Consider the following 11,955-nt stretch of genomic DNA (forward strand, 5'->3'; position numbering starts at 1 on the left):
AGACTCCATGTCACACGTGCGCACACACACACACACAGAGACTCCATGTCACACGGACACACACACACAGAGTGAGACTCCATGTCACACGCACACACACACACACACAGACTCCATGTCACACGCGCACACACACAGAGCGAGACTCCATGTCACACGCACACACACACGATGGACTCCAGCCTGAGCAAGAGTGAGACTCCATGTCACACACACACACACACAGACTCCATGTCACACGCGCGCACAGACACAGTGAGACTCCATGTCACACACACACACACACAGAGACTCCATGTCACACGCGCGCACACACAGTGAGACTCCATGTCACACACACACGCAGAGTGAGACTCCATGTCACACACACGCACACACAGTGAGACTCCATGTCACACACACACACACACAGAGTGAGACTCCATGTCACGCACACACACACACACAGTGAGACTCCATGTCTCACACACACACAGACACACACACACACACTAACAAACCGGCAGAGATTCATTCTCACGGCTCTGGAGACCAGAAGCCTGGACTCAGCTGGGCTGGTTGCTCCTGGAGGCTCTGAGGGCGCCTCGGTCCAGCCCCGCCCGGCACCTGCTGGGCTGTGGACACTCGGCTCCCATCTCTGCCTCCTCCTGTGCGTCCTCGTCCTGTGGGGACAGAGTTGTGGGACGTAGGGCCCGCCCGAGTCATCCTGCACGCACCTGTCCCGGGACCCTTCACCTGACCTGTGCATCTCCAAAGCCCTTTTCCCAGTGAGCGCACACTCGCGGGCGCTCAGGGCTCGGACCCGGCATGTCTGTGGGGTCTCCCTTCAGCCCACGGCAGGAAGCGTGGATGCAGAACCCAGGGGTTTCGGAGTCGGTGTCCGTGCTTAGGCAGCAGGTGAGGCTCCGTCTCAAAATTAATAATAAGAGCAACCAGCAGAGGTTCCTTCTGACGCCTCCGGAGGCCAGAGATGGTTCTGGAATTCTGAAGCCGCCCCTGTGGCTGGAGTCCCGGAATTCTCTGGTCCGGACACTCGGCCGTGAGGCCACCCCTGGGGCTCCCCGGCAGGACCTGGGAACGCAGCTGTCTGACCGCGCAGGTCCAGGCGGGCTCCGGGCGCTGACGCTGTGGTCTCCGCTGGCAGGTGCGGACGAAGGACGTGCTGTTCGAGAGCATCAGCCACCTGATCGACCACCACCTGCAGAACGGGCAGCCCATCGTGGCGGCGGAAAGCGAGCTGCATCTGCGCGGCGTGGTCTCCCGGGAGCCCTGAGCCACGTGTGTGGCCGCCACGGCCGCCGGCCTCACTCTATTTCCCAGGTGCTTTTCTAGCTTGAAAATTGAGACACGTTTCCCTCGTGTAGAGCACGACGCAGGGGCCTTCGGCATCCGAGCCGTGCAGCTGCCACCTGTCGCATTCCGGAACATTCTGTCAGCCCCGAAAGAAGCCCCATCCCCACCAGCCGTCACTCCCCGGCCCTCCCCGGCCTCGGCACGCACACACCCGACCCCCGTCTCTGTGGGTCACCCTGTCCTGGACATTTCAGGGAAATGGGATGGCGGGGCCTCCCGTGTCTGTGTCTCTTGCCGAGTGTGACATCCTCAAGGTGAGTCGCTCAGTGGCTGGGTCTGAGCCTGGCCCCTTTTCACGGCTGGAGAACGTCACACTGTGTGGTGGGACCTTCTGTTGGTCAGTTCAGCCGCTGAGGGGGGCAATGGGGCTGCTTCCACCTTCTGGCCACCGTGAGCCTCCGTGGGCAAGTTTTGTTTACCCCTCAGTTAAAGCGGTTCTTCCGCCTCACCCTCCTGAGTAGCTGGGAATACGGGCACGCGCCACCACGCCCGGCTAACTTTTGTATTTTTAGTAGACAGGGTTTTTCCATGTTGGCCAGGCTGGTCTCGAACCCCTGACCTCATGATCCACCTGCCTCGGCCTCCCAAAGTGCTGGGATCATAGGCCTGAGCCACCGCGCCCGGCCACGTCACCTGATCTTTACGGAACCCTGCTTCGTGCTGGGTGTCCACGCCCCCCTCCCAGAGGATTGGTGGACCCCACTGGAGAGTATGGGGCGAGGTTGGGGGGGTGCTGGGCAGTTAGGGGCTGGCGTGTGAGCCCAGGCAGGGAGAAGACCACGCCTCAGGCTGGGCGGGGGAGCCTCGGGCCTCCACTTTTGGGGCTGGGGGTGCCCATGGTAGGGTGTGGACAGGGGAGGGCCAGGCAAGTCTGCGTGATTTTAGGGTCTCTCCTGGGGTGGGGTGGGGTAGGAGAGGCTGCAGCTGTAGGGCTGAGGGCATGGCGGAGGGAGGGCGCAAGAGGAGGGGTCTGTGGAATTTCCCCAAGGGCTGCGCTTCTGGGCCAGGTCGGGCTGCTCTCGTCCCCATGACAACAGCCTCCTTCCTGCCTCCTCTCCTGGGCAGCACCTCCCCCACACAGCCGGCCTCCCCCCCGGCCCCCAGCCAGGCCTCGGGCTGCAGGAAGGGGGGTTCCGGTCCTGGGAGTGGCTTTGGGGACCCAGAGGGGGCTGAGGCGGAACCGAGGCCTGTGGCCGCCGTCTGGGCCCTGACCTCGCCTTCTCTTTCTGCCCGCAGGTTCCTGTCCTCAGCCCGGCTCCTGCCTGTCGTGGCCTTGGGGCTCTCAGCCCTCCCCTGGATCCTGGTCAGGCGGGAGCCTCTCCTTCCTCCGCATGAGCCTCAGGCATGGTCCTTCCTCCAGCCGCCCAGGGCTGGGCAGAGCTTCCTGACGGCCGGGGCCCCTGCCCACCCCTCCTCCGCCTGGAGTGAGGGTGTTCATACCAAAGACGAACCGTTTCTCGCCTTTAAAGAAAACGTCTCCATAAGCGGCGGCTGCCTGAGGCCCGTGGGGGCCCCTCTGGCCAGGCGGGTTTGGTCTAGCGCCCGGAGCGAGGGGCTCCCAGGACCCCGTGGAGGAGGCGGGCTCTGGGCCTGGCTGGGCTCACTTTTCCCGCCCAAGGAACTGGGCGCATAGTTGTCTTTGAGGGGGGACAATTAAGGTGCTTTGGGGTTCTCAGGCTGGGACAGGGGCTGATGTTGAAGTGGGGGCAGCCTTGGGGTCACCTGGGATGACGGGGGCAGCCAGGCCCCTCCAAGACAGTGGATACGGGGCGGCCGTGAGGCCCCCATCCCCCCTGGGAGCAGGAGGAAGGACGTGGCTGCCGGCCTGGGATGTGCCCACCAGTTTCCCCCCCTGCCCTCCCAGCGGTGGACCGAGACTGGACATTTGCAACCTGGGAGTGACCACAGGACAGGGGCCCACCTGCCCCCCGGGGGCCCTGTGGGGCTGAGGCTGGGAGGCTCCTCCCAGGTGCAGAGCTGATGGAGAGGCTCACAGGGACCACGTCTGGCTTCCCTGGGGGCCTGGACTTGGGGAGAAGGGAGGTGGCGCCATGCGTGTGCTCATGCCTGGCAGGTTGTGGGGTGGCCCCTCTGCCCAGCAGCCCCCACGCCTCTTTTGGTTACCTCTGTTTTATCCAGGATAAAACACACTCAAACTTCTCCATTAAACAGTTCTCCCACCTCTTTGGAGACACTGTTTGATCACCAGAAAGCCACACCTCTCTCTCAACACAGCCCAATGCGCCGTCGGGCAAGAGCTTTGCTTTCTTCCCCACGATGCCCCCAGTGTGGCCCCAGACGGGGCCTGACCCTTCTGTCATCCCAGCGTCTGTTCTGTGTCTCAAGACACCCCCTTGATGCCCCTGCTCCTGACGCGCGGCTTCATGCTCAAGCACGCCAGCCTCCGTGTCTCAGACCTGCCATGTTATATCAGCCTCTGCCTCCAAGAGCCCCCCCAGCTTCTCCCACAAACACAGCATCTTCCCAGGGGAGAGGTTCCCAACCTCACCATGTCCCTGCTGGCCCACGTCTCTCAAGGGCCCAGGATCTCTGACTGCTTTCTCTGCAGTTGGCAGGCCCTCCCTGCTGCTCTGGGGGACAGGTCTAGTAAGGGTGTGTGTGGGGAGTAAAAGCCACTCTGGTTTGTCCTTAACCGGGACTGGAGCCTTCAAAAGGCAAACCCAGAAGGGCCTTTGATGATGCGTCTTATTTCAGAGCTGTGGAGAAAGAGCTGCCCATCCATCCTCCCATCTACATGTCAGTAACCCACCTGTCCATCCATCCATCCATCACCCATCATCCATCTATCAATCAATCAGTACCCCACCATCCATCCCCCATCTACACATCCACCAATAACCCACTCATCCATCCATCTCTGCATCCACACACCCATCAGTCATCCATCCATCCCCCGTCTACACATCCATCAGTAATCCACTCATCCATCCGTTCATCCTCCCCCCATTTACACGTCCATCAAGTCATCCACCTACCCATCCCCCATCTACACATCCAGCAGTAACCCACTCATCCATCCCCCAGCTACACACCCATCCGTCATCCATCCATCCATCCACCCATCCATCCATCTGTCACCCATTCATCCCCCACCTGTACACCCATCCGTCATCCATCCATTGATCGATTCACCCACCTGGTCCCCCATCCATCTGCCTGACCCTCCATCATTATTCTACCCATCCGTTTTCCATCTGTCCATCCCTCCACCCATCTGTCAGTCATCCACCTGCCTCTTGATTGTTCATTCCATTCGCTGCTCCCTTCCCCCCCCCAACATCTTTCAGCATGCTTGCGTTGAGTGCCAGGAGCCCCGGTGGGCAAACAGTAGTGACAAAGACAGGTCTGCCCTCATGGAGTTAATGGCCAAGGGACGTTCATCAGAGATCACCACTCAGCTGTGGAGTGAGTGAGGTGGCTCACGCCTGTCATCCCAGCACTTTGGGAGGCTGAGGCGGGTGGATCACCTGAGGTCAGGAGTTGGAGACCAGCCTGGCCAACATGTCAAAATCCCATGTCTGCTAGAAATACAAAAGTTAGCTGGGCGTGGTGGTGCGTGCCTGTGATCCCAGCTACTCGGGAGGCTGAGGCAGGAAAATCACTTGAAACCGGAGGCAGAGATTGTAGTGAGCTGAGATCGCGCCACTGCGCTCCAGCTTGGGGGACAGAGCCAGAGACTCTGTCTCAAAAACAAAACAAAAACCCCAAAAACAGCTGTGGAAAGGAGTGAGCCCCGGAGCTTACAGACCCCAGGAAATCCAGCGATATCTTTGTGGGAACAACACAGGGACTGTGATTGGCGGGTGAGCCCCAGGTGAAGAAAGTAGAGTTTTGAGCCGAGCAGACAGCATGTGCAAAGGCCCTGTGGTGTGTTTGGTCAGCACATCCAGGGAGCAGAAGGGTGTCCTGTGTGGCGGAGGTGAGGACACAGCTTGGGGGAGGCCTGGGGCCAGGAACAGCTGCCAGGGGTCTTTGAAGCCCAGGGGTGATGCGCGTGGATTCCCCGTGAGATTTCCCAGTGGGGAGTTGGGAACGGAACAGGAATGGGGGAGGGCAGGGAGGAGGCACTGGGCCAGGGAAGTGCCCGGAGGAAGGACCGGCAGAATCCCAGGATGTGTGGGCCAGAGAGGGTCTACGTGCACTTCACTGATTCCTGCATGCATGCATTCATTCATTCATGGCCCTGGGTCCCCCAGGCCCAGGTTGCCCGTCGATGCCCCACCTCCGTCTGTCCTCTTCCAAGTCCCCATGTAAACAGGACTGGTGCCTGCTGGGACATGCACCAAGAACAGCATGACCTCGGGGTGCTGAGACGCTCCCGCTTTACGGCTGAGGTGACCTCAGAGACCATCCCACGGGGAGGGGGGACGCTCGTTTTGGAGGCCCCCGTCTCCCAGTCCTGTTCTCTGCGCTGGAGGAGCCTGGGTCCCAGGACGCCCGGCTCCTGCCCCTTCCTACCTTTGTACTTCCGATGACTGGAGTCATTAACTCGATAATCGGATGATCCTGGGAGCCTGAGCCTGGAGTGGGAGGCAGGAGAACCTGGGTCAGAGTCAACCTCTGGTGTGCTGTGCAGCTTGCAGGAGTCGCCTCCCTCCCCGAATCAAACACACGGGGAGACGGGAGGATCTCCCGTGGGGGGCCAGGACGCCCGGGGTATCAGGTAGTGCCTTGGAGGGCCAGGACACCTGGGGTACCAGCTAGTGCTGTGGGGGGCCAGGATGCCCCAGGTAACATCTAGCGCTGTGGGGGGCCAGGACCTCCAGATACTGGCTAGTGCCATGAGGGGCCAGGACGCCCAGAGTATCAGCTAGTGCCTTGGGGGGGCCAGGACGCCCGGGGTATCAGGTAGCGCCATGGGGGGCCAGGACCTCCAGATACTGGCTAGTGCCATGAGGGGCCAGGACGCCCAGAGTATCAGCTAGTGCCTTGGGGGGCCAGGACACCTGGGGTACCAGCTAGTGCTGTGGGGGGCCAGGATGCCCCAGGTAACATCTAGCGCTGTGGGGGGCCAGGACCTCCAGATACCGGCTAGTGCCGTGGGGGGCCAGGACGCCCAGGGTATCAGCTAGTGCCTTGGGGGGCCAGGATGCCCGGGGTACCAGCTAGTGCCTTGTGGGGGGTCAGGACGCCCTGGGTAACAGCTAGCGCCGTGGGGGGTCAGGACACCCGGGGTATCAGGTAGCGCCATGGGGGGCCAGGACCTCCGGATACCAGCTGGTATTGACTGAGCCCGCCCTGCGGCAGGCTTGGAGGTCAGCTGGTTCTCTGCGCTCCCTGAGGAATCAGGCTACTCCCCCGTGCCTCAGTGTCCCTATCTGGAAACGCAATGGCCCTCCTGGGCCTTCCCACTGGGCCAACCCGTGATACATGGACCAGCCGGGTCCCTGCTGGGAGCTCACAGACCGTCCTGCTCCTGGGATTGTTTTATTACTACACCACCGTACCTTTTCCTGAGGCCCCCCAGGGTCAGTCATCAAGCTGCCCAGGTGCCCAGGGGCCTCAGCACTGGAGGTCACTACAGGCACTTCATTCTTAAACCACCTTCCAGAGGCCACTGTGGGGCAGCCTTGGATTCGGGCCTGGCTCTGGGAAGCCCAGTGTCCCCGCGGGTGCCCCCCCAGTGGCGGTGGAGACCAAAGCCACCCAGCACGAGGTGCCAGGACTCAGAGCCGAGATGGGCTGGTCGATGCCACCTGGGCCGCCGCCTCCAGCCTGAGCCGGGACCCACAGGCCTCTGGTCTCCGATTCCTGGAGGGCCGTGGTGGGGCTGCTGCAGAGGAAGACAGAAGGTTCTGCTGACCACGAAGAGCTCCCGTTTACCTACCGAGGGGGCAGCGCCAATCAGCCAGAAGGCCCGGCCTCCCTGCCACTGCCCAGCCTGGGGCGGGTCTGTGTTGGTGCACAGGGCAGGTGTGGGGACCCATCCCCGGCACCTTTCGGGCCTGTTTCCCCAGCCCCCAAGCGTGACAGGGCCTGGGGATCGGGTGGGGCTTCTGTCTGAGGCAGGTGTGGTGGGGTCAGGGCTCGGGGTGCTCTCCGGCTGAGTCCTCTTCCTCACCTGTGAAGTGTCTGAGGAAGAATGGTGGAGGCAGTCATGAAGGCTGCTCTAGAACGTCGCACATGGTCATCTGTTGAACCCTCCCTGGAATGCCATGATGCCCTGGGCTGCCGGAGAAGAGGGTCCTGAGGCCTGCCCAGCGTCACACCTCGGGAAGTGTGGGCACCAGGACGCAGGCCCCGACTGAGCAGCCCTGGATTTGTGTCCTTGGCACAGAAACAGGCCTGGTGTCCACCCAGTGCCTTATCCCCCAACCCAGCTGGGAGGAGAGGCTCTGCCCCCACCTGGGCTGCCCGGGGTGCTGGGGAGCGAACCCCAATACCTGGGGCTGGCCCGCCGTCAGGAGACCTGTCACTGCCCCTTCTTTGGACCCGAGCTGTCCCCTTCCCTCCCTGGGCCCTGGTCTCCCTGTCTGCAATGCAGGAGGGTGTTTCTGAGGCCCCCGAGGCCCCTCCCGGCCCGTCCGGCCTGCTGACAGTATTGTTCCTGTGGTGATGCTGTTCCCCCATTTGTTTGGCAAATGTTTCTCGGAGACGTGGCTGGCCTGGGTCCTGGGGAGACTACAGGGATGAGACCTCCAGGACCCTCCTCCCGACCCGGGGCCCAGCAGGGGCTGTGGACGGCAGCCAAGGGTGTTCTTCATGGTGGCAGAGCTGGGGCTTGGGGGCCCTGCCAGGCTGTGGTGGGCAGTGGTGGTGAAGGGGAGAATTCCTCTGTGTCCGCCTCCCTCACAGTTGCTCCAGCACAAAGTGGGGGTTCTTCAGTGTTTGCTGGGTGAACAAGGCTGAGATGGCCTCTCGTAGGGGGTCACAGCTCCTCCGGGCCTCACTTTCCCCTCTGGACGGCATGACCCTAACCCCTCACTGCAAGGGTGCGTGGAGAGCAGGGAGGCCTCAGCCCAGCTCCCTCGTCCTCCCGGACCCTTCTTCTGCCACTGTGGCGGCAGCCGCTCCTCCACCTTGAGCCACATGGAGATGTGGGGACATTCCCAGAACTCGGAGGCTCCTGGTCAATCGATAATTTAATCAAGCACCAGGCGTCCACCGGCTCCGGGTTGGTCCTGGCCATATGTTATCTTGCTAGCTCTGTGCATGCAGAGGCTGGGAGCTGCTTAGCTCGGTTCCAGAAGAGGAAACTGAGGCGGGGAGGGAGAGAAGGAAGCAGTGAAGGCTGGAGCTGGCAGACCACAGGAGCAGCTGGCAGGAGGTGGGTCGGGGCCTCAGGAAGAGGGACCCCGTGGTCTCAGGAACTGAAGGGGAAGCCTGGGCTTGGACTGGTCTTACACCCTTTGGATTTCTCCATGATGAATCACGCGGTGAACCTTTTCCCTTTGCCCTGACCCTCACACTTTCTTTCCTGGGGGATTCCTGCTCCGGGAGTCACCACCCGACAGGTCAGTGCCACACCTGTGTGCTGTGGGCCATCCTGCCCCCAGAATCACCAGGGCTGGGCCACCTCCCGCCTTCCCAGCTGTGTCCCCAGAGGCCAGGGCACTGTCCAGCATCTAGCAGGTGCTCGGGAAACGTTTGTATGTGAGATGAAGGAGCAGCCCCCTTTCAGTCTTCCTGGGCGGCTGCTGAGAGGTCACCCCTTTAGTCAGACCAGCTCTCCTAGCTGTTCCGTCCTTGTCTCTGGAAGGAACCCCCACCCTCCTCATCTACAGGCTGGGGATTGCAGTAGGCCCTGCGTGCCGGGCCGCGCGAGAGTCAGGGACCCACCAGGACGCTGGGAGGCTGGCAGGGAGGAAGGCGGCAGCACCAACGCAGCCGCGTTTGTTGTTGCTGCTGGTTAATTCGTCGTTAGTCGGGAAAGCTCCTCGCCGGGGAAGTGGCCGGCAGCGAGCGGGGTTCTGGGGTTCTGGGGCTCGGGCTGAGCGCCCGGGGTGGCCAGCGGCCGACCGCGACCACCTGCTGGCTTCCCAGCCGCCCCAGTCAGCCCCGGATCCCGGCCAGGCTCCTCCTCCCTGCCACCGGCCTCCGGTGACTGCGGGGAGACGGCGCCACCCCCGTCCCTGGGGCGGAGCGGGCGGGGGCGCGGGCGGCCGTACTAGGAGGAATACGGCGGCGGCGGCGGCGGGGCTGGGCGGTTTCCCGCCGCGGGTGAATGAGTCCGACTGCGCGGCCGCCGCCCGCATCCCCGCTCCGGCCGCGTCCCCCGCGCCAGCCCCGGGAGCAACGCGCCGAGACCCCCGCGCGCGTCCAGCCTCGGGCCGGCACCCCGGGCAGGTGAGTGCGGGGGGGCCCCCCCGTTCCGCGGGGGCTGCCAGGACCCCAACCCCACCCCGAGCTGCGTCGGGGGCGGGCCGGGGGGACCCCGGGGGGTCGGCTCGCTGCGCTGTGGGCCCCAGACCTCCCGCCCCCCCCCCGCCCCCGCCTGGCGTTGCGGTCCCGGGAGAAGCCACAGGTGGGTGGGAGCGGGGGGCGGAGCTGGGACACCCCGGGGGCCACCGCAGCCGCGTCTTCCCCGGGGACTGAGCGCGGAACGCTGTAGAATGGGCGCTGAAACGCTCAGAGCCGCGTCGGGCGGGAGCGCGGCCTCTCCCCCCTCCCCGGAGCTCCCCGGGGAGTCAGAGCCCCCCGCCCTGGGCCTGGGACTGGAAGTTTCGCGGGATCTCTCCGGAAAAGGGAAGGCGAACCTGCCTCGCCACACCCCTGCCCTGGGCCGCAGCGCCCGGGGGACCCCGAGGACCCTGCGCCCCGCCGTCCGGCGCCGCCCCCCCGGAGCAGGTGCCCAGGCCCCGCCGCCGCCCCGCTCCCCTGACCCCGGCCTCTCTCCGCAGGCGCCGCAGCCCCCGGTCCTTCCGCCCCCATGAGAAAAACCAACATGTGGTTCCTGGAGCGGCTCCGGGGTTCCGGGGAGAACGGCCGCGGCGTGGGGGGCGACGCCGGCGACAAGGCCGCCAAGGGGCCGCTGTACAGCAACGTGCTGACGCCCGACAAGATCCCCGACTTCTTCATCCCCCCCAAGCTGGCCGCGGGCCCCGCCGAGGCGGAGGGACAGGCCGCGCTGGGCGCGTCCGCGTCGGAGCAGAGCCTGGCCCCGGCCTCGCCGCGCGCGGCCCCGCGCAGCCCCCGCCTGCCGGCCAAGCTGGCGGCCGAGAGCCGGAGCCTCCTGCGGGCCGCGACGCGCCACGTGATCCAGATCGAGAGCGCGGAGGACTGGCCCGAGGAGGCCCTCGCCGACCCCCCGGCCCGGGGCGCCCCGAACCCGCCCTCGGTGCCCAAGGCGCAGACGTCCTACGGCTTCGCCGCGCTGGCCGAGAGCCCGCACACGCGGCGCCGGGAGTCCCTGTTCCACAGCGAGCACGGGGCGCTGGCCCAGGTGGGCTCCCCGGGCGCCGCGCGCCGCCGGGCACCTGCCAAGACCAACGGGGGCCCCGGGGAGGCCGGCGGGAGCCTCATGAGCCCGAGCCGCGGCCTCAGCGGCGGCGAGAGCGACACGGGGTCCTCGGCCGAGTCCTCTCCCTTCGGGTCCCCGCTGCTGTCGCGCTCGGTGTCGCTGCTCAGGGGCTTCGCCCAGGACGGCCAGGCCAAGGTGAGCCAGCTCCGCAAGTCGGTGGGCCGCCACGGCTCCCTGTCGGCGGACGACAGCACCCCGGACACCAGCCCCGGGAGCCGGCGCCGCCTGACCCGCCGGGCACCCCCGGAGCCCGGCCCCGAGTCGGGCCCGGCCGCGCGCGGCGAGCACACGGTCCCCCTGGGCCCCCGGGGCAGCGTGCGGCTGCTGGCCGAGTACCAGGCCGGCCAGGCCCGCCTGCGGGTGCGCCTGCTGGCCGCCGAGGGCCTGTACGACCGCCTGTGCGACGCGCGCGCCATCAACTGCTGCGTGGGGCTGAGCCTGGTGCCCGGGAAGCTGCAGAAGCAGCGCAGCACCATCGTCAAGCACAGCCGCCACCCCGTCTTCAACGAGGACTTCTTCTTCGACGGGCTGGGCCCGGCCAGCGTCCGCAAGCTGGCCCTGAGGATCAAGGTGGTGAACAAGGGCAGCAGCCTCAAGCGGGACACGCTGCTGGGGGAGAAGGAGCTGCCCCTGACCGCCCTGCTGCCCTTGCTGTAGAGGGGGGCGCGCTCGTGGCCCGCTCAGCTGGGGGGTGTGCGCCCAGGGGAGACCCGTCTCTCTCCTCCACGCCGGGCGGGGAGGGGCCCACACTCATGCGGGGCGGACGCGGGGCTTCCTGGCTCGCAGATGCGGAGCAGAGTGTTATTTTTCGTGAATTAATTTATTCTTTGGAGAAGGAGGGGGAGGAGGAGGAGAGGGGCTGCGGGGGAAGAGGAAGGGCTGCTTCACAGGGCTGAGGGTCCCCCTTGGCCCGGCAACACCGCCTGGCCCCCTTCACGCAGAGTTCCAGAAGGAGGTTCTTGGGGGTCCAGGAACACGTGCGTGTGGCAGGGGCACGGCCATGGACAGAGAGGCCACAAGTCCTGGCGCCTGTGGTCCCCCCACGGCGCACGTGTACTCCTCCCCCACAGCCTGCCTCTGTCCGCTTCCCACCCCACTGCCCAGTTCCCACCCGGTTGTCC

At 65.0% G+C, this 11,955-nt stretch overlaps 2 protein-coding genes across 2 annotated transcripts in view; both read left to right on the forward strand.

Moving 5' to 3' along the window:
- The window catches only part of SHC2 (SHC adaptor protein 2), a 37,627-nt gene extending 36,278 nt beyond the window's left edge, over positions 1 to 1,349 (forward strand). Inside the window, exon 13 of the mRNA XM_017520153.2 lies at positions 1,145 to 1,349. Coding sequence (XP_017375642.2) covers positions 1,145 to 1,273 — 129 coding nt within the window. The 3' untranslated portion in view covers positions 1,274 to 1,349. The remainder of the gene's footprint in view (positions 1 to 1,144) is intronic.
- A 6,815-nt stretch (positions 1,350 to 8,164) lies between these two features.
- Positions 8,165 to 11,555, forward strand: C2CD4C (C2 calcium dependent domain containing 4C). Its single transcript, XM_017520157.2, has 2 exons — positions 8,165 to 9,660; positions 10,215 to 11,555. The coding sequence occupies exon 2, from the start codon at positions 10,244 to 10,246 to the stop codon at positions 11,489 to 11,491; it is 1,248 nt and encodes a 415-aa protein (XP_017375646.1). The 5' UTR covers positions 8,165 to 9,660; positions 10,215 to 10,243; the 3' UTR covers positions 11,492 to 11,555.
- The last annotated feature ends 400 nt before the right edge of the window (positions 11,556 to 11,955 follow it).

Source organism: Cebus imitator, unplaced genomic scaffold (genome assembly GCF_001604975.1).
Source record: "Cebus imitator isolate Cc_AM_T3 unplaced genomic scaffold, Cebus_imitator-1.0 Scaffold805, whole genome shotgun sequence".
Lineage (NCBI taxonomy): Eukaryota > Metazoa > Chordata > Mammalia > Primates > Cebidae > Cebus > Cebus imitator.

Coding starts and splice junctions, on each gene's coding strand:
- C2CD4C (XM_017520157.2), top strand. CDS start 10,244: ATGAGAAAAACCAACATGTGGTTCCTGGAGCGGCTCCGGGGTTCCGGG.